Source organism: Agelaius tricolor, unplaced genomic scaffold, assembly GCF_023055355.1.
Source record: "Agelaius tricolor isolate 1412-34295 unplaced genomic scaffold, bAgeTri1.0.p SCAF_14, whole genome shotgun sequence".
Classification (NCBI taxonomy): domain Eukaryota; kingdom Metazoa; phylum Chordata; class Aves; order Passeriformes; family Icteridae; genus Agelaius; species Agelaius tricolor.
In genome coordinates this window covers 7446431-7464754 of record NW_027269274.1, presented here as the reverse complement: position 1 = coordinate 7464754, position 18324 = coordinate 7446431, and the positions used below count along the sequence as shown (strand labels likewise).

Genomic DNA, 18324 nt, shown 5'->3' with positions numbered 1-18324 from the left:
GGTAATACTTCCAGAAACCCAAAATATTTTGCTGGGAAACTTCAATGGTTGAAGCTAGGAGGAAAAGGGAAGCCCATGAACAGGAATATGTGTATATTTGCTTAGTTTTGTTCTAGCTACTTCTGCATTTGCTTTCATCTGTCTATATTTCGTGGGTTTCTCTTATGTTCTCTGTAGTGCTGGTGTTGGCAGAACTGGTACCTACATTGTGATAGACAGTATGCTGCAGCAGATAAAAGACAAAAGCACAGTTAATGTCCTGGGTTTCCTGAAACATATCAGGACGCAGCGCAACTACCTCGTCCAGACAGAGGTAAAAAATGCACTGGGGTTGAATTCAAAGCCTTGTTCATTTTTGCATTGTAATCAAAAAGAGAGTAGATTTTTCCAATTACTTCCCTGTAAAAATTGATTATACTACTAATATTTTTCTGCACTGGAATATCTCTCTCTTTTTAGACCAGAAACTTCTGATTTTGGTTTTGGCTTATTCAGAGCTGTATGTGCTACATTTATAAATATTTATTCTGAATTTGGCAGTATTTGCATGAGAGGCTTGTTTTGCACACCCTTTCCTTTAATGTGCACTGCTCCTCAGACAAAGACATCCATTTAAGTTATTTCAAATGTCCACCTGACATGCTGATGTTTTTCTAGGAGCAGTACATTTTTATTCATGATGCCTTGTTGGAAGCCATCCTTGGGAAGGAGACTGAAGTGTCTGCAAACCAGCTGCACAGTTATGTTAACAGCATCCTCATTCCTGGCATAGGGGGGAAGACACGGCTAGAAAAGCAGTTCAAGGTAAGGCTAAAGCACTGCCATCCAGAAGCACCTTATGTTCCTACCCTTTTATATGGCCTGTCTTCACTGTCCATTGTCATGGCTAAGGAACCAAACCAGAAAACTTGACCAGCACAGCACAACATCTTGAGAGGTTCAGTCCTATAGAGTCCTAGCTGCACTGCTGGAAATCAGTGCTCATGCTCTTCAGTCAGAGGGAGAAGAGGGACAGGGACACTGGCTGGGACTGTGCTGCTGGTCTCCCTGTCCCCAAAGGGCCTTGGATGTTCCCAAGTCTGTGGTTAGCTTGGCTGGAAGTCTTCCCCCAAACTGTGGCTCTCATGCATACAAATATGGGGGAAGACAAGGGATGAGGTTCCTTGCACCACCTACTATTTCATCAGTGTAGATAAGGAATTACAAATGTTTTAAGACCAGGAAACACAATATGCCTTTCTCATTGCTAATCATGATGCTTGTTGTGTTTTCTGCTATGCCATAGCTGCTTCCTTCATGGTCAAAGTAATTTCTTTTTCCCAGATCTCTTATTTGAAACCTGAGATTTTCTGACTGCTCTTTATTTGAATACATTGTAAAATATTTTGTGAGAGTTTGTATCATAAGGAGACACATGACATCTGTTTCCACAGCTAAACTCACTCAGTTAATAACTACCCAATAACTACCCAAGGAACTGAAGCTGTTAAATTACACCAGGTGCAAAGCTATTCAAAAAATGAATTGGAATTCACTTGTAGGAATCTCAGTATTTCTCCATCAGTCAAGACATTCCAGATGCTTAATTACTAAATTAAAGGAACAAGTACAAGAGCATGCACGCCTACAGAAAATGCAGGAGGAGGCAGAGATTTGTTGTTTTAAAAAGTGTTGCACTTTTACAAACAATCCTAAATTATATGTATAAATTATATGTTTTCTGATGACTCGTGCCAAAGTTTAAAAACCCTAAGTGCCATTTTCAGAAATTACTTTCTCTGACAACATTCCACAGTTATTTAGAATCCCCATAACTTCTAATGGGGCTTATGCCAGTGCACAGATGAGTTGAGTGCTATCTTGTTTAGAGTGCATTTCAAACTGGGATGTGACCAGCAACAATTATTAGATCTTTCTCTTGTTTCTCTTGCTGCCACAGAGCTGGCAGAAAATAACTTGTGCTCATGCCCCAGTAGAGCAATTTACATTCAACCATCTTAGAGTGAAATGACACTGAGTATCAAGGTGTGAGTGCAGGAGATGTGAAAGCCACCTTTGCTCTCTTTGCTCTGGCAGAGTTTCCCCATGTACTGGGGGAGTATTCAAATACAAATCTGCCTTTCTTTGTGCCTCTAGGCAGCCCAGAATGAACATGGCAGACCAGAGAATGTAGCCCATGGCCTCAGATCTCAGATGCCAGTGTGGTGGGTTCCCCAAAGGCCTGGCAGAAAGAGACATTCTTCAGGAATGATCTGGCTATTATTTTGGGAAAAAAATAAAATGCAATATTAAAATTTTGTTGCTCTGTTTTGCTAGCTTTTATTCCTCAAGCCCTGCTTCTAACTAAACGTATCTGAAATTCTGTGAAATATATTCTCAAAGATAATAAAACATAGTGTTCTGTGAAAATACATTTTGATGGAACTTCAGATGCAGGATGTTGCAAAGCTGAGAGCTGCAGAGATCTTTTTATCTATTAAACATGTTGTATGAAAAGGATGATTTCCATTGGAAACTTGAGTACTTTAAACAAGTTTTAACAATGCAGTTTATTCTTCGACTAATGCATCTTTGCAGGAGTTGGCAAAGAAACCTTTCTTCATTTAGAGCGCTCTGAGGGCTGACTTGCTACTTTATTCTCTTTCAGCTGGTTACACAGTGTAATGCAAAATACGTGGAATGCTTCAGTGCTCAGAAGGACTGCAACAAAGAGAAGAACAGGAACTCATCAGTTGTGCCATGTAAGATCACATCTTTGGTTTGATTACTGCCTAGCATAACTTTTTGTACCGAATTCTCCCGGTGTTATGCATGAAAAGACATAGCCACTAGGAAGGGGAAATGTAATCTTTTGTTCAGCCCAAGCTGTCTTGTCTTTCAGTATTACCCTGATGAAACAGAACAAAAGGAAATAGTTGCAGTGTCAGCCAGATATACTGTCCAAGTGAAATGTTAATTTGAAGTGCTTCAGAATTTGAATAATTAGATAGGGGATAAATCTATGGAATACTGAGAGATTACTTTGATACCAGCTCCCAGCTCTGGTGAGATCTCCCAGAGTGATTGGCACCAGTTGTTTGTAATTCAGCTACTGCACTGGTTTCTCTGTGTGAGCCACCCCAGATTTAAGGGTATTTAGTGCCTGAGGACACAGTTTCACAGTCATTAAAATGGAATCTGTGTGTGGCTGTCAAGCAATATGAACTTGCACCAGACCAAGCATGGGCACAATGTCATCCCCATCACATAATCCAGAGTACAGGACACAGAGGACAGATGATAGCCAAGCTAGCCAAGAGTAATAGTGGCACAGATACAGTCCATCATGAAGTTTGTTAATAAAAGGGGAAGTCATCAGAATACATGAAAACAGATGGGAACACACCAGAAATAGGCTGTGTGATTTGGCCCTTTGTGTCATGCAGCTGCACTGATTTCAGTTTGGCTTTTGGGGGCTGCCAGAGGGTTTGAGGGTGATGTTGAACCCAGCCCTCAAACACAGGGAAGCGTGGATCTGCAGAAGAGCACCCACTTCTGGGAGGTTCCCCATTAGGGAAGATGTTTGTCTCTGGAGGTTCTCTCACCCTGTGAAAGATGGCAGTGCTGCAGTGGTAGGGAAAACAAAATAAATCAGCTGGGTTTGTGTGCTGCTGGAGACAAATGGAGCACTACACTCAAGAATTACCCAAAATCCCCTGTTATCACTGCATATACTGTTATTTGGTAATTCAGCCTGCTGTGAAAATCTTTGCTATAGTAAAATTTGATTCCTGAAATTACTTTGTCCTTGTGGGAATATTGTGCAACATTCTCTTTTATATCCTGTGTTAGCAGGCAGTGCTTTAATGCAGTTAAAGTGCTGGCCTGCTCCTGTGGGAGATGGGAGCTGCACACTGTTTGCTTTGTTAACGGCTGAGAAATTCTTACTTTCTGCATTGTGCCATGATCAAACTTTGATCTTTTTTTTCTCTGTGTTTGTTTTTTTTTTTTTTTTTCTTAATGTTATAGCTGAGCGTGCTAGAGTGGGCTTGGCACCACTGCCTGGAATGAAGGGAACAGATTACATTAATGCCTCTTATATCATGGTGAGGAAGCCAACACCTAATTACAAAGTAAAATCAATTCTAAGGTGCTAAATACCAGATGCCTATAATTGTCTTAATTCTGTATGTAATGGCTGTGTATTAACAGATGAGATTTTAACACCTTCCCCATAATGTAAAGCTATTAACCGTGTTTTATTAAAGATTTTTGCCTAAAAAAATTAATTACAAGATGCATTTAGATGGAATGTATATTTCTGTGAGATACAGTCAAATAGATACTGGGATTTAAAGTAAATTAAAGCAGTAGGGACTCTGTAGAATTGAAATGGAGTTAAGAAAACATAGTATGTGTGAAAATATTGTGGTGTGAAATGAAATAGGGTCATTACATGTCCCCAGCAATTAAATCAATGCTTTAAAAGTATGGGAGGCAGTAAGTAACTGTGTGTTTGTTTTGCTGCCAAAGGGCTACTACAGGAGTAACGAGTTCATCATAACCCAACATCCACTGCCACATACAACTAAAGATTTCTGGCGAATGATCTGGGACCACAATGCACAGATCATCGTCATGCTGCCGGACAACCAGAGCCTGGTGAGTTCCTGTGTCTCTCCCTGCATGGTGCCACTGGCACAGCCCAGCTGGGCACAGCACAGGGTCACTCAGCAAAGCCAATTTTTGAGCCACCTACTCAAACTTTGCCATAAGCTGGTTACAAACAAGATAAGTTCGATGATGTAGGGGCTATTCTTTTGCTGTTGCTTTTGCACTCACCTGTGGACATCCAGGGCTGGGGGGACCCCAGTGCTCACAGATAGCACAGCACACCAGTGCTGTCAGCATCTGCAAGGCTCCTGGGGGCTGCCTGGCAGGATGCAAGCACTGAGAGTATGGAGAGGCTGGGGTTATGGGTAAGGACTTTGAGAGGAGCAGAAATGCAAGGTAGGGACAGGAGGATAATTGCTGTGAGCTTAAGCCTCAGGCCGTGCAAGAGGAGGAGTGCAAGGCTCCACATGCCATTTTTAATGAAAGTAAAAAGCAAACAAGTATGTTAATTTAAGTGGAAATAATGAGTCAGACAGAGAGATAGAATAAGGAGACACAGGTGAAGTGCTAATCACTACTTCCAGATTTACTAGCACGTCTCAAGAGGGCGTGTTGAAAAGGATTAGGAACTAATCGGTTCGTTTCTTCATGCACGCATCACTGAGGTGAACAGACAATTGTAGCTGAAAGTGGAAGAGAAACCACCTTCATTACAGCAGGAAAATAGCAGTCATGAGGGGCTGCTAAAGAGGCAGCAGTCAATATGCTGCTTGTGTGTGGGGATGAAAGGGAGTGCAGCACTGCAAGGAGTGCTCAGAGACATTCAATCAGATCAGAAAGTGCTTATGAAATGAAAGTATTTCAGGTGGAAATGAAGAGGTTGATCTTGTCTTCACATGTACATGAAATAGCTCTGCAGAACTGCAGTGATCAAAGGGTAAAGGTGGAATGCTGGGCTCAGCCACAGTGCTTTCACCCCTGAGTGAGAGATGGGATGTCCAGAGACATGGGTTGGCTCTGTGCATGTGACCAGGGCAACTTCTGTGCTCATGCTGCAAGGACATAGACCTTGGAAGCCAGGAGAAGAAACAGACTTTGCATGTAGGTGGTGACAGACCATAATTTCCTTTTTCTGCAGCACATTAGGAATTCACAGTTATTTTTTAAAGAAGGGCTTTCACAGCTGTTTTAAGGAACAGCTTTGACTTACATCCTACCAGTAGGCTACTTCAGCACTGAACTTCTTCCAGCCTTCCCAGTCTCACTGAGGCTTTACAGTGTCCCTTCAGTAGAGGTGTTTTGCTGGAGAACTTGCATTAAGTTTAGCCAGTGTTTTTTCAAGGCTAAGAATATTTGGGGTTTTCTCTTCCTCTTCACTCCTCTGCTCACTCCTAAAAATTCAAGCCCTACGTAAGTATCCATCAATCTCCTACCTAGGCCTGATCCTCAGACCTTGAATTTTGGATTAGATCACAATAAACACAAATTAAAAATAACAAGTCATTAATTTTTAAAGGTCAATGAGTTTTTTCTAAACAAATATCTGACTTTCAAACAAAACTGTGTAGGCAGGAGGTCATAAAGCCAGGGATACAATACAAAGGTTAAGTATGAGTGAGCTAAGATAACCATTTCCCTATGAAACCAATTAAAAAGCAGATGTTACCTGTTTGAACACACAAAGGGAGGATCTGGCAGGTTTACTGCCTACTCTAATAGTAAATTTGTTTTAGACAGAAGTGTTTTTTAAAGGTCAGTTCCTGATCATCTCTATTTATCAAAGCAATTTTTTGATCCACTGGATTTTTCAGTTACACCAAGGTGTCTGAAAGGCTGCAGTAGTGTGTTCTTTCATTTCTCCAGGCAGAAGATGAGTTTGTGTACTGGCCAAGTCGTGAGGAATCCATGAACTGTGAGGCCTTTACTGTGACCCTTATCAGCAAAGACAGACTGTGCCTCTCTAATGAAGAGCAAATTATCATCCATGACTTTATCCTTGAAGCTACCCAGGTAAAGTAAACCTTCAGATGTGAGTCTTAGCTTTTCACCAAAATTATACTGATGCTATTTAAATACAGAAGAAGAAGAGTTCAGAAAATTTTTGAAAAGGATTTACTTGTAAATGCATGTGGATGCATGTTGCTCTCAGGGGAAGGATATTCTCATTGGCTCCTTCTCCCTCTCACATCTTCCACTTCCAGGTAGATTCCTGTAGCTAGTAAGGCTAGTATTAACTGTCTTGCTTGAAAGTGAAGACATATGATTTTACCAAGGTGTATTGTCTTATTTCTGCTTACAAAATTCAGCATTTATGGTTTAATTGTTTGGGGGTCTTAACTAATCATAAAAATGTAAGCATGTTTCTTTTGAATTATAAACCTGCTTCTAATTTGTTATCTGGATTGCAGCTGGACTTTGCTGCAAGTCATTTGTTTGCAAGCCCATTTAAATTTGACTTGCTTGCTCTTGCTTGACTTTTGAGCCATAAGGACTCTGAGAGAGGTTTGCTATGAGCCCTGAATTCAAAGACAAAATCTTTTCTTGATTAAACATTCTGTCAAACTTGCATTATTTTAGGGTGTTCGCTGTTACAGGGATGCTGGAGCTGTGTGTCCTCTGTCTATGTAAACTGTTTGGAAGAAGAGAGTTCCCCTCCAGTTTGCAGTGAGGCTCTTTGCTCTCTGTCCCTGGGGGGTGGCTGGGAAGGGGAGCTAATGCCAGGCTGGTTTGTCATTGCAGGATGACTACGTGCTGGAAGTCCGCCACTTTCAGTGTCCCAAATGGCCAAACCCTGACGCTCCCATAAGCAGTACCTTTGAGCTTATCAATGTAATCAAGGAAGAGGCCTTAACAAGGGATGGCCCCACCATAGTTCATGATGAGTATGTCATCACTTTTCTCCCATTTGTGTGCAGATGTACACTCAGCTGAAAGACACTTGTTGGGACTGATGTCTGTTTCTGCATGGAGTACACGGGGTTTAATAGTCCAGGAGTAGGGGGGTTTAGTAATCCAGGGAACAGATTAAGAATGTATCAACTTCCAAGGATGAGTTTTCACTGGGCATCTGAGGCCAAATACATTTTGCTTAGTGTATTTTTTGTGTTGGTTATAATCTTATGTTCTTCTGCTCCTGGAAATATCCCAAGCAAATCCTGCAACCTGTTTCAGAAGCCAGCAGAGCTTTGATTTAGATAAGGCTCTAAGCAGCCTAATCTGGGCTGATGGAAACAACTTTCAAAACAGCCCAGGCTCCTGTCTACCAGCTCAGGTTTCATGTGCCATGTAAGACAGAACAAGCTTGGCTCAGCTGTGTCTCATGATGAGCAGCAGAAATATCCTGTGACAAAGGGCTCAGGTCTTCTAAAAGCAGATTTATTCTTCCTCCTTTTGCTTCCCAAAAAATATTCCAAGGAGCCCATAGAATGCCAAGTGGGAGGGAGGGGGCCCACTGACTCCAGGCCAGCATGCCCCAACACTTGCCTCTTTTGTAGCACATGGTGAGCATTGTCTCACCAGCTATGCTTGAACACCCAGTTATAAAGAGTGCTAAATACTGCATTGCCTATTATTACTTGCACACATTATGGAGCTGCAGAATACCATTACAGTGAGGCTGGAGCCTGGGTCTGACCTGATTTCCTTGGAGGGAAAGAGCATTCCTGGAGTCATTCTGTGCTTAAAATCCCAAGGAAGCCCAACTTCTGACACTGTTCATGCTGTCCTAAGAGCGAGCACCAAGCTAGCACAAACTCCTGCTCCACCTGCAGCCCCCCGCACTGCAGCCTTTGCCACAGAACAGAATCAGTGGGAAGGTTCTGGGAATCTTTGCAACAGCCTCACTGCCACGTTCTGGTGTGTCAGTGGTCAGAGCAGGCACTGTGCTGGTGTCCCAGGAGGACATTGATACCCACTGGTGCTGCCAGAGCTTTCCCTGCAGACCCAGGTGTTGCTGCTGCAGCAGGTTTTCCCCAACTGACTGCTGCAAATGGTGCCCTGGGCTGCAGCAGGTAGTTTTTCTCCCACCACCTCCTCCTGCCTTGCTTATGCAGACTTTAAGCTCTGCTGCCTTTCACCAGCACTGATTAATTCCATGCTGGTTTTAATATTCATGCTTTGGGTAGTCTGAAGTGAAGTTTTGCTGCTCTTGCAGTATTTAAGATTATGTTTTACAAAATTAGAAACGTTATTGATTTGGGCATTTCATTGCTAGATGAAAAAAGAAAATCAAAATTGCATTCCAAGCAATGCTGAGTCATTCTTTCTGTACATTGCTTTTTTGGTTTATTTGTCATATTCAATGATTTTATCTTTACGCCTAATACATAATGTGGATTCTGCTTTTAATTGGAGTCTAAGGAAATGTAGCTGAAAATGAAAATTTCCCTTTGCTACATGCAACAGCTATATCACATAATCTACTAATAATTACAACTGCAGATTAATTCCAAATATATGAATTTGCAGATAACTAAATTTATGTGGTATTTAGGAAGTACATGGTGGGATGAACTTGCTAACATTTTTAAAAGTTCAGAAATTCCAACTTGAGACAGTTGTCAAGATTTTTAAATGTAACTGCCCAAGTGTAGGCAACTATGTAAAGATCTGCTGCATAATTTTCTGCAAGAAAAGTCTTCAGATTGTTGGGATCTGGAAATTACCAGCCCAAGTGAAAATTATGCTATTACACCCTCAGAAGGATTTAGTTCTGTCCTGTCAAGTACATGCACTGGGCACTTTGTCCACTGTCCCTGTAGATGAGTCACAGCCATCTGTTTGGTGCTGCTGCTTCTCCTCTAGACCTTACATCCAGTAGAGCACATCCACTGTGATCTGAGTTCTCTTTCCCATTTCTAGGTAAACTGAGCTTGAGTTTGCAAAAATCATATAAAATTAAGTCAGCAGATGTCTTGATTTCCATGGGAATGCTGTACAAATCCTAGTGGTAATTTTGCAGTACAAGATGGTATTGCAGCATTTGCTGATTATTTCAGTTTTCATCTAAAGCTCTCAAAGTGGCTTAGAGAGCAGGTCAGCACTGATGACCCCATTTACCAGTGGGACCATTTAAACACAGACTTTGTCAGAGTCACAGAGCAGACCCTTTGCATAGCCAGGACAGAATTTCAGTCTCCTGAGTACTGAGAGAGCAGAGTGGAGGCTCCTCAGAAGCTGTTGGGTGGGGTCCTTCATGCTGTGCCTCACACCTGCACCTACAGCCTGAGCACACCCAGGCTTGCAGCAGTGAGGTTTCTACCTGACCAGTATCTCAAGGAAATCTCAAGGACTGATGTGTGCTCCTGAGGAATAACTGCTGCTTGGGATTTTATTACAGGACAACACAGCTCAACTCTTCAAAATCTGTAATGTCTCCTGGGTGCCTGGCTCAGGGATGTTGCCTTTACTGATGAATCAGACCTAGGCAGGACTTTGAGATGTGCCCCAATTACTTGTGAGCCCCACAGAGCTGTGTTCATTTTCTGCAATTGTCAGATGTGGAGGTAGAGGCAAAGTCTCATTTCTTTCTAATCACTCATGTTTTGCTTGAGCTCCCACTAATGAATTTAAAATACACTCCACTGTAATGCAGATGCTCCCAGCCCATGTGGTGTGGGAGAGCTGATTTCAGTGTTACGGTCTCCAGGCTGGGTATTTTGGAATGGCTCATGTTCTGCTGCTGATACAGTTCTGTGTTTAATAGAGCAGATACCTGGGATTACTGGTGTACCATCAAATTTCTTCTATGAACTAAAATGACAAAAAATTAGCCACTCTAAAACAAGCATTGAGTAAATACAAAGAGGAACTACAGTAATGAAATAAGATTATAACAACACTTTCATGACTCTGTGTCAGTGCCCTGGTGTGTTTCTGAGTAACCCTTCCTTTTGGTGTGGTTTTCCAGGTATGGAGCTGTGTCAGCAGGAACTCTCTGTGCCCTTACCACTCTGTCTCAGCAGCTGGAGAATGAAAATGCTGTCGATGTGTTCCAGGTGGCAAAGATGATAAATCTTATGCGGCCTGGAGTATTTACAGACATTGTAAGTCTTTTTGAATGGGCTATAAATAGATGGTTTACAAGGTTTTCATCTGAGACCAAAAGCATGAACTAAAACATACATTGTGTATGTTATCAAGTCCCACAGCATCTGCTACCAAGCAGAATTTGCATTTGAACTTTTTTTTGTGTAGTTGTCATTTTTTTTTAACCTCAAAGCCACACTATAAGTCTCTGATTTGCACTTAAACTTATTTCTCATACTTTGGAGGGAAGCATCATACAGGCAAGTCCTAGCACAGAAGGACCTTTCAGCTTGTCACCATCTGCCTGCCAGCCCTGTGAGCTAAGCTGTGCTCTTTAGATCTGGCACATTGTGATTTGAAGGGGTGCTCAGGGCAGGTGAAGCTGCAGGGACATGAGGCTCTGAGCTGTGGCCTCAGGTTCTGTCCTGCCCTCCTGAAGTGTTTAACAGTATATCAGAAATTATATAATCCATCCAAAACTGGAGTTTGGGTTGACAGGGTTAAACTGGATGAACAGAGGTAATTGCTCTATTTCTTTGCTATGTGTTTGCTTCTGGTAATGAATGCCCATGACCTTCCCTGGAAATGCCAAATTAAAGTGCCACTCATTTATGTACACTCAAAGGATTGAAATAAGTTGTTCTTTCTTTTCCAGGAACAGTACCAGTTTCTTTATAAGGCAATGCTAAGCTTGGTCAGCACTAAGGAAAATGGAAATGGTCCCATGACACTGGACAAAAATGGTGCTGTGATGGCCAGTGACGAATCTGATCCTGCAGAAAGCATGGAGTCTCTTGTCTAATTGGAAACCTGAAAAGGCACTTAATTTGTAGAACTTCTGAAGACTGAGTGAACTTTTTTGAGGCCTTTTTTGCCAGACTCTAGGTTATACAATAACCCAATTACTTTTTTACACTGATAAAAGTTTTGATATTTATTTTTTGCCATTTTATGTCTTAATGGTATCCTACTGAGCATTTGCACCTCTGTTTATTTCACACAGTGAAACGCAATTTTATCTAGTTTGCACTATATGATCAGTGTTACTGCCTATAATATCCTAATACAAGACAAGCCCTGATGTGACATTCCATGACAACAAACATATGCTTTTTCTGTTTTGTTTAAATGCAGTGAAGTTTTGCTAACTACAGTGACCCTGGAATCTTAAATCTTGAATGCTAGGCCAGATGGATTCTTTCTACAACAGATACTGTACCCCTTCATACCATATTTATTATTTAGTGATCATGTCAAAGTTTTGGTAACGGTGTTCTGCATTCCAGTGGAGTGGATGAGCAGTGTTCATCCTTTCTTGACAAAATGTGGCAGGTGATTATTAGCTACAGTGAAGGTCCAACAGCCTTGTGGAGCTGAAACAATTATTTCTGTATTGTTTCAAATTGCTGTGTTGTACATTTACAGGCCTGAGACTTGCTTCACATGGAATATATTAATTACATACAAGATAATTATAAATTAGATGCAATTCATATGTGGGATGCAGTGATAAGTTTTGAATTTACAATTTCAAAGTTTCCCCATGTATTCAGGAAAACGTTGATTTTGGTTTTTAACCAGCCCTGTGATGGGAAAGTATTTTGGTTTTATTTTCATCGGAGCCAATACAGTGAGAAATCTACGACAACCCAAAATCAGACCAGTTTTCAGATATATTAAAGGTAGCAATATTTTACATTACTAAGCTATTCAATATTTTAAACACATCTAATTTCCTTACTCTTTCTTGAATATGACCTCACACCTAATGGTATGTTACATGATGACAGGCGTTTCTTAATTTCATAACTGTTAGATGCCATTTTTACAGGTGTGTAATTTTCATACTTTAGTGCTAAAACATAAAGTACTGATCCATATTTACTGGTGAAGCAAACTAATAAAAAAACTACCTATAAAGTTACATTCTCCCTCTTTTTTTTTTGCCAGACTAATTCTTTAGCAAAACCTTAGTTTATTGTGTTTTCCCTCCCATGCCATAGAATGGTTTCCCCCAGATTATGTCAGTAATTATTGTTTGGAGCATTTAAGTTTACATCCTCACTGGCTCCCTCTTCCTTTGTTTTTGGTTGCAATTCAACAAGGTCAGTCCCTGTTTAACAAAAGAAGTAAACACATGCTTAATTCTCTTGAAAAGTAAAATTAGTTGTGCCCTTTATAGCTTTGCTGAGTAGGGAGGGGTTCTTGAATCTGCCTGGAAAAGGAAATATGTGATATCTGCCATCCTGACCCTTGCTGTACAGTTAAAGGCACTGTCCCTTATATGTGGCATTAATTTCTTCTAAACTACAGAAAACATGCATTGTAATTTTTCAGGACTTGTCAAAATACTACAATTTCTTTTTTTTTTTTTTTTCATTTAAATGTAAACCTATTAGTTTCTACCAGTCCAGTCTTGCTGAAATCCAGACATTTGGCAAGGTTCTGTTTATTTTCACCCACAAGGACGATGAAAGCAAACTGCTTAAAAGGATATTGAGAGTAGATATGTTGGTTCAGAACCTCTTAAAATGCAAAGTAATACAGCCTCACTGAGAGCACAGGAGCTGTACAAACTGGTATGTGCTAACATTTGGCCTTTTATCTTAATAAGAGAAAGATTCAAATTATTCAAGGATTCATCAGCAACCTTTTACACAGTCACCTTTTACTTCTAAGTTTGTTGAATCCCTCCATCCGAGCAATCCCAATAATTCCAAACAATTTAATAAGCCCATGGTTTCAGTAAGGCAATCCCATGCCCAGCAACAGCTAGTCCAAATAAAATATCAGCAGAATGTTTCAAAAGATTGTAGTTTGCATCCCCATTGCACTGCATGGAGGTGGGAGTCAGTAGGAGTTAGGATGGCCCTCCAGTCACTACAGCCCAGTAACAGAATGGTTTAAGTAAGTTCTCAAGTGCTGCTCCCGGCAAGGGCTGGAGGGTTTTGCTGAGTGGTTTTCTGGCCAGCCTGCATCAGCCTCAGAGGCTGCTGAGCCCCCCTGTGCCCCCAGTCCTGAACCTGGACCCAACCCATGCCAGCTGGTAGCACAAAGGGACTCATGAGTTGGATCAGTTCAGTCTAGAAGTATTTTAAGTTTCTGGAGAGATGTAGGGAGAAGTTAGAAATTCAAACCTTGACAACTAAGTGACACAAAGATTACTGCAGGCATCAAAAGGGTGGTTTTGTTCAGTACTTTCAGGTGATTACTTTTCATTTCAGTGGCATGATGGAAGATAACTGTGGTTTGTGACACACTGCCTGAATACCCTTGGTTTAATCCCTTACCTTCTCACAAGTTTTAAACATCAATGAATGAAGGCTGCGGGGGTTGAACTTTGGTAGATGCTTTGGATTTCCATGCATTTGCATTTTCCAACACCTGAAATACTTGTTTGGGGTTTAATCCATGGGGAAATTATATACACTGCTGTTCTATGAGTTCTCCATGGATTATTTTGTAAAGGAGCTCCAGCTGTAAGTTAAGTGCTGTGCTGACAGCCAGGTAGCCAATAGATAGTAGTGATGCATGAGGCTTGAAGGGGTGAAGCTAGAAATTGCTTGTGAGGGTCAGGATTAAGCACACAGAAGAGCCAAATCTATCCTCCTGTAAGCAGCTGCAGTTCTGCTCTCCTACACAGGTTTGCACCCTTTCCTTGGGACTGAGTGAGTGGCAGAAGGAGCAATGTCTGCTCAGAGATGGGCACTGATAAACCCTCCCGATGCTCCCATGAGTGTCCAGCCCAAGTCCTGCTCTGCAAATCACCACCTCTTGCTTTTGGGACCCCAACCCCTCGGCTGTACCCAGCTCCTGCCATTCAGTCAGGATGTCTTTCAAGCATCAAAGGTTCCCAGGCAATGTGCAGGTCTGCAAATTAAGAGAACCTGACAGAATTCCTATATCAGAGTGTGGTCCTCAGCACCAGCCCTGAGAAATAAGGAGCAGAAGGACTGAAGCACACACATGTCTACATTTAGAAAATCCCATTTCTCCATGTCTTACACGTGTCCTGTGCCCACAGAGCGTGTGAAAGACGTGAACTGTGTCTTGAGACCATAAGAGCAGCCAAGCTTTCCAAGTGGGAATGCTTGGAAAGCTTTTGTGTCATCTGAACATCTGAAATAGGTGGCAGGCTCAGAATCATCCTCCAAACACTCCTGTGTGTGAGCTTGGCTTTGGTAGGAAGGTCTGGGGGAGCTGGTGGGACCACTCAGACCACTGAGTCCTCTGCAGGATCAGTGTCTAAAGAACATTCATTTTAAACAGCATTTGTCCTTAATATTTCAGTGTCTGTTTCCAAATGCTAATTTAGAAACAGGGAAAAAGAAAAATCCAAGCCCCTTAAACTTGTCCTTGTAAGTGACTGTTTCTGTACTGTGGGTCTGCTCTAGGTTAGTGGAGTCATTTACAGGATCTGCAAAATTTCACTTGTGTTTCCAGTTTCTGACTGCTCAAATTGCTTGAACACAGAGTGATACATTGGAACATTAGGAGAAGAATCTTTATAATACAGCACAACTGCCTTCTCATTAATCTTTTTTAAAGCTGATGTATTTTATTTAAAAGCTAAAAAGTATAGATATGGATTCTACCAAAGATACATGCTACTAATTCTCAGCAAAACAAAACCAACTTAATTTAAAAAAAAACTGTAGTTGTCTTGAAGATTTAGCAGTCTTTCTCAAATTCATGTCTTTTGACATCAGATCTTTTGTTCCGAAGTTTATGTTCAAATGGTGCCAGTGAACTTTTATATGAAGGGAAAATGCCTATTTGTTAATCTACTGCATTGCTTTTCTTCTTTTTCTTTTTCTCTCTTTTTTTTTTCAGATGTAATTCACTGTTACCCTTTGCTCTTCTTCTCCTTGTTGCCATTCTAACAATGTGAACTGCATTGGCTTCACTTATCAAAGGAGAAGAAATGCAAAAATAAGGAAAGAGAAGAACTGTAATAAAGAGATTTGGCCTCTACTTTGTCTTAGCTGTTAAACTGTTTTTAGTGTTTTTGTTAACTATTTGCAAAGGGAAGCATTTTCTACAGAGGATAATTAATTTCAAGAAAAATGTCTTGAGTTTTAAGAATAAACGTCTCCAAAAGAGGAGATAGTCAATTTTATACAATGTCACAACTCTCCAACATTTGGGGTAGTGACTTTTTTGTTTTGTTAGAACACTTGAGACTAGCAAGCAGCCATTGTTTCTAAAGACCGAAGCATTCATGTGTACTCCTGTTTTCTTTTCCTTCATTTTTAAAATAGCAATGTCATTAAAACTGTAAATATTTTGTTGCTTAGATAAGCATCTTCTGGGAACTTTGTATCTATGGTATATAATCATAGAATTTTATATTTTCATATAAAGCTAATTTTTTTCTAGTTTCACCTCCTTCCTAGTTCTGTGGTGGTTATGTGAATACAAACCTTCTGTGTTTCAAGGTAGTGAGATGCCATCATCACACTCCAAAAAAGATTTCCACACATGTCATTTCTTTGGGGCAGTGATTGTGAAAGTTGGATTTTTTTTTTTTTTTGGATTCCACTGTCAGTGTGTGCAACAGGATTTAGACTTAGCCAGTCACTAGATACGTTTGTCTCATTGATCCATTCAGAAGAAAAATAAAAATGTGGTGTTTGGTTTGGGGAAAGGGTGGGAGGGAGTATTTTGAGGGAGACTTTTTGTTCATTTTGGGTTTTTGTTTGGGGGCTTTTTGTAACTTGAAGAATCTTCTTTTTGTTATGTTAAACTATATCAAATCATTCTATTATAGTGTTATTTAATATGTAAATTGTATTGCTATACATAAAATAAAGTATGGTTTTTGATGTATTTACAGACTTCTTACTTATTTGCATAGAGTACACACAAGGAACAGATGCTGGAGTCAGTATTTCATTGTCCCAGGCATGCAGGAATGATGAGATCCAAGGCCTGCTTTAATTAGATCTGAAATTTCCAAGCAGTACTCAGCTGGGAACTGCCAGTGACAGTGGAGTTCACTGTTCCCTTCTTAATTGTCTCCAGCTGTTAGATAACATAAATAACCCATCCCTTTCCACCAATGCTCCTCCCCAGACAACTGTGACCCATCAAAATCCCTTTTGGACAGGGGACTGTCTCCATTCTGAACAGGACCTCAGATCCTGAGCTTTCCTGCCAGCTCCTTTGACATTTCCTTCCTTCCATCTACTCTGCCTTACCAGCCTGGAGGAGCAGGGGCTTCCACCAAGCCACCATCACAATTTACTGTGATGAATGGCATTGCTCACTAACCCAGCACTGAGGCAGGAAAAGCAAAGTACTCATTCCTGTCTCAGACAGACTGGGGGGACACAGATGTCCCAAATCCTGGAGAATGCAGCAAAAACCCCCTATGGAATGTGTTAGTAGTCACAGCTCCTTGCTGCTCCAGTCAGGAGCTGTCATTGAGGTGGACACACACATGATGCCATCGATGCTCTTGGAGTTTTGCAACAAAACCTTGGCAGCTCCAGCGCCACCTCCCATTCTGGTTCTGTGCTCAAGGCTGTGTTACTTATTTTGTTGTGCCTGGGGGGAAGACACTCAGGCTTGTGGACAGATTTTTGTTGCAATCTGCTGCTGGCAGTGCCTTCACAAACACAGCAGCACTCAGCCTCCAGAGCAGCACCTGCATGGACAAAAACATCAATAAGTCAAACTGCTTGTTGATGTAAAATTGCTGATTAAAATCAATACACTACATCTGCTGCCTTTTGTGTTGCTTCATTCTCACCTGTATGATCTGTGTTGTGGTTGACTGGGTGGATCCTGGAATGCTGGATGGGGACTGTGATCAGCAGGACACTGCACAACAGCCTGATGGCCCTTGCCAAGCCCCCACCTTGTAGGGTGCTCCCTCCAGCCCCTGCTCTGGGGTGCTGCCTCCTGGATGAGCAGCAGGGAGCTGCTTCCCAGCCTGCTCTAGGGGATGCTCCAGCACCTCCAGTACCCTCTATAACTTTTCCAGACCACAAGAAGGCACCCAGGGGAAGCTTCCTCTGCCCAGCTTGGCTGCTTCACCTCCATGGAGAAGATGGCAGCCCCTGCATGCACAGGTAGGTGGGTACACAGCACTTCACACTAACAATATGGGAAAAGAGTTGTGTAAATCCTGCTTGTCTGGGAAGTGCCTGAAGGATGGAGAGGATGGCAAGCTGACCATGAGCCAACCCCATGGGCTGCAAAGTGCAGGTCTGGCAGGTCTACACTGAGACCAGGTAAGGACACCTCCCAGTCTGCTCACAGCAGGGTTAAAACCATCTCATTTTGGGAAGGGAGAACCATACAAACAAAAAAATGTAGCCCCACTGAAGACAGACAAAAGGAGAACAACGGGGATGGTCAGTGAGCAGGAAATCTTCTGAGCCAAGACAGGATGAACTGGGGCATTGCCTGGTGAAATGATGGAGGGAGAGGGCCTGGAAGAGACAGGAGCAGACAGGCTGTGAGGCTTGTCTCCTGAATCACCACTCCTGAAGGAAGGCTGTAACTGTTCCTACGTTTTCAACAGATATGACAAAAACCAGAGTTTGGCAAGCCCCAAGGAAGGTAGGGGTCAGACAGTGGGAACATGACCTGGGGCAGCCACGGAACAAGAAAAACAGCTCTGTAACAGCTACAGAAATCAGAACACCCCAAGGCAGCTCCTTAAATGAAAAGCCAGCCTTTTCACTAGACAGCAGC

At 41.7% G+C, this 18324-nt stretch overlaps 1 protein-coding gene across 1 annotated transcript in view; it reads left to right on the top strand.

The window, feature by feature from the left end:
* PTPRG (protein tyrosine phosphatase receptor type G) overlaps positions 1-16449 on the top strand; it is a 394955-nt gene extending 378506 nt beyond the window's left edge. Inside the window, exons 21-29 of the mRNA XM_071439469.1 lie at positions 178-313; positions 658-804; positions 2648-2741; positions 4009-4085; positions 4513-4641; positions 6457-6603; positions 7333-7475; positions 10502-10637; positions 11276-16449. Of these exons, the coding sequence (XP_071295570.1) occupies positions 178-313; positions 658-804; positions 2648-2741; positions 4009-4085; positions 4513-4641; positions 6457-6603; positions 7333-7475; positions 10502-10637; positions 11276-11422 (1156 nt within the window). The 3' untranslated portion in view covers positions 11423-16449. The remainder of the gene's footprint in view (positions 1-177; positions 314-657; positions 805-2647; positions 2742-4008; positions 4086-4512; positions 4642-6456; positions 6604-7332; positions 7476-10501; positions 10638-11275) is intronic.
* Positions 16450-18324: the final 1875 nt, after the last annotated feature.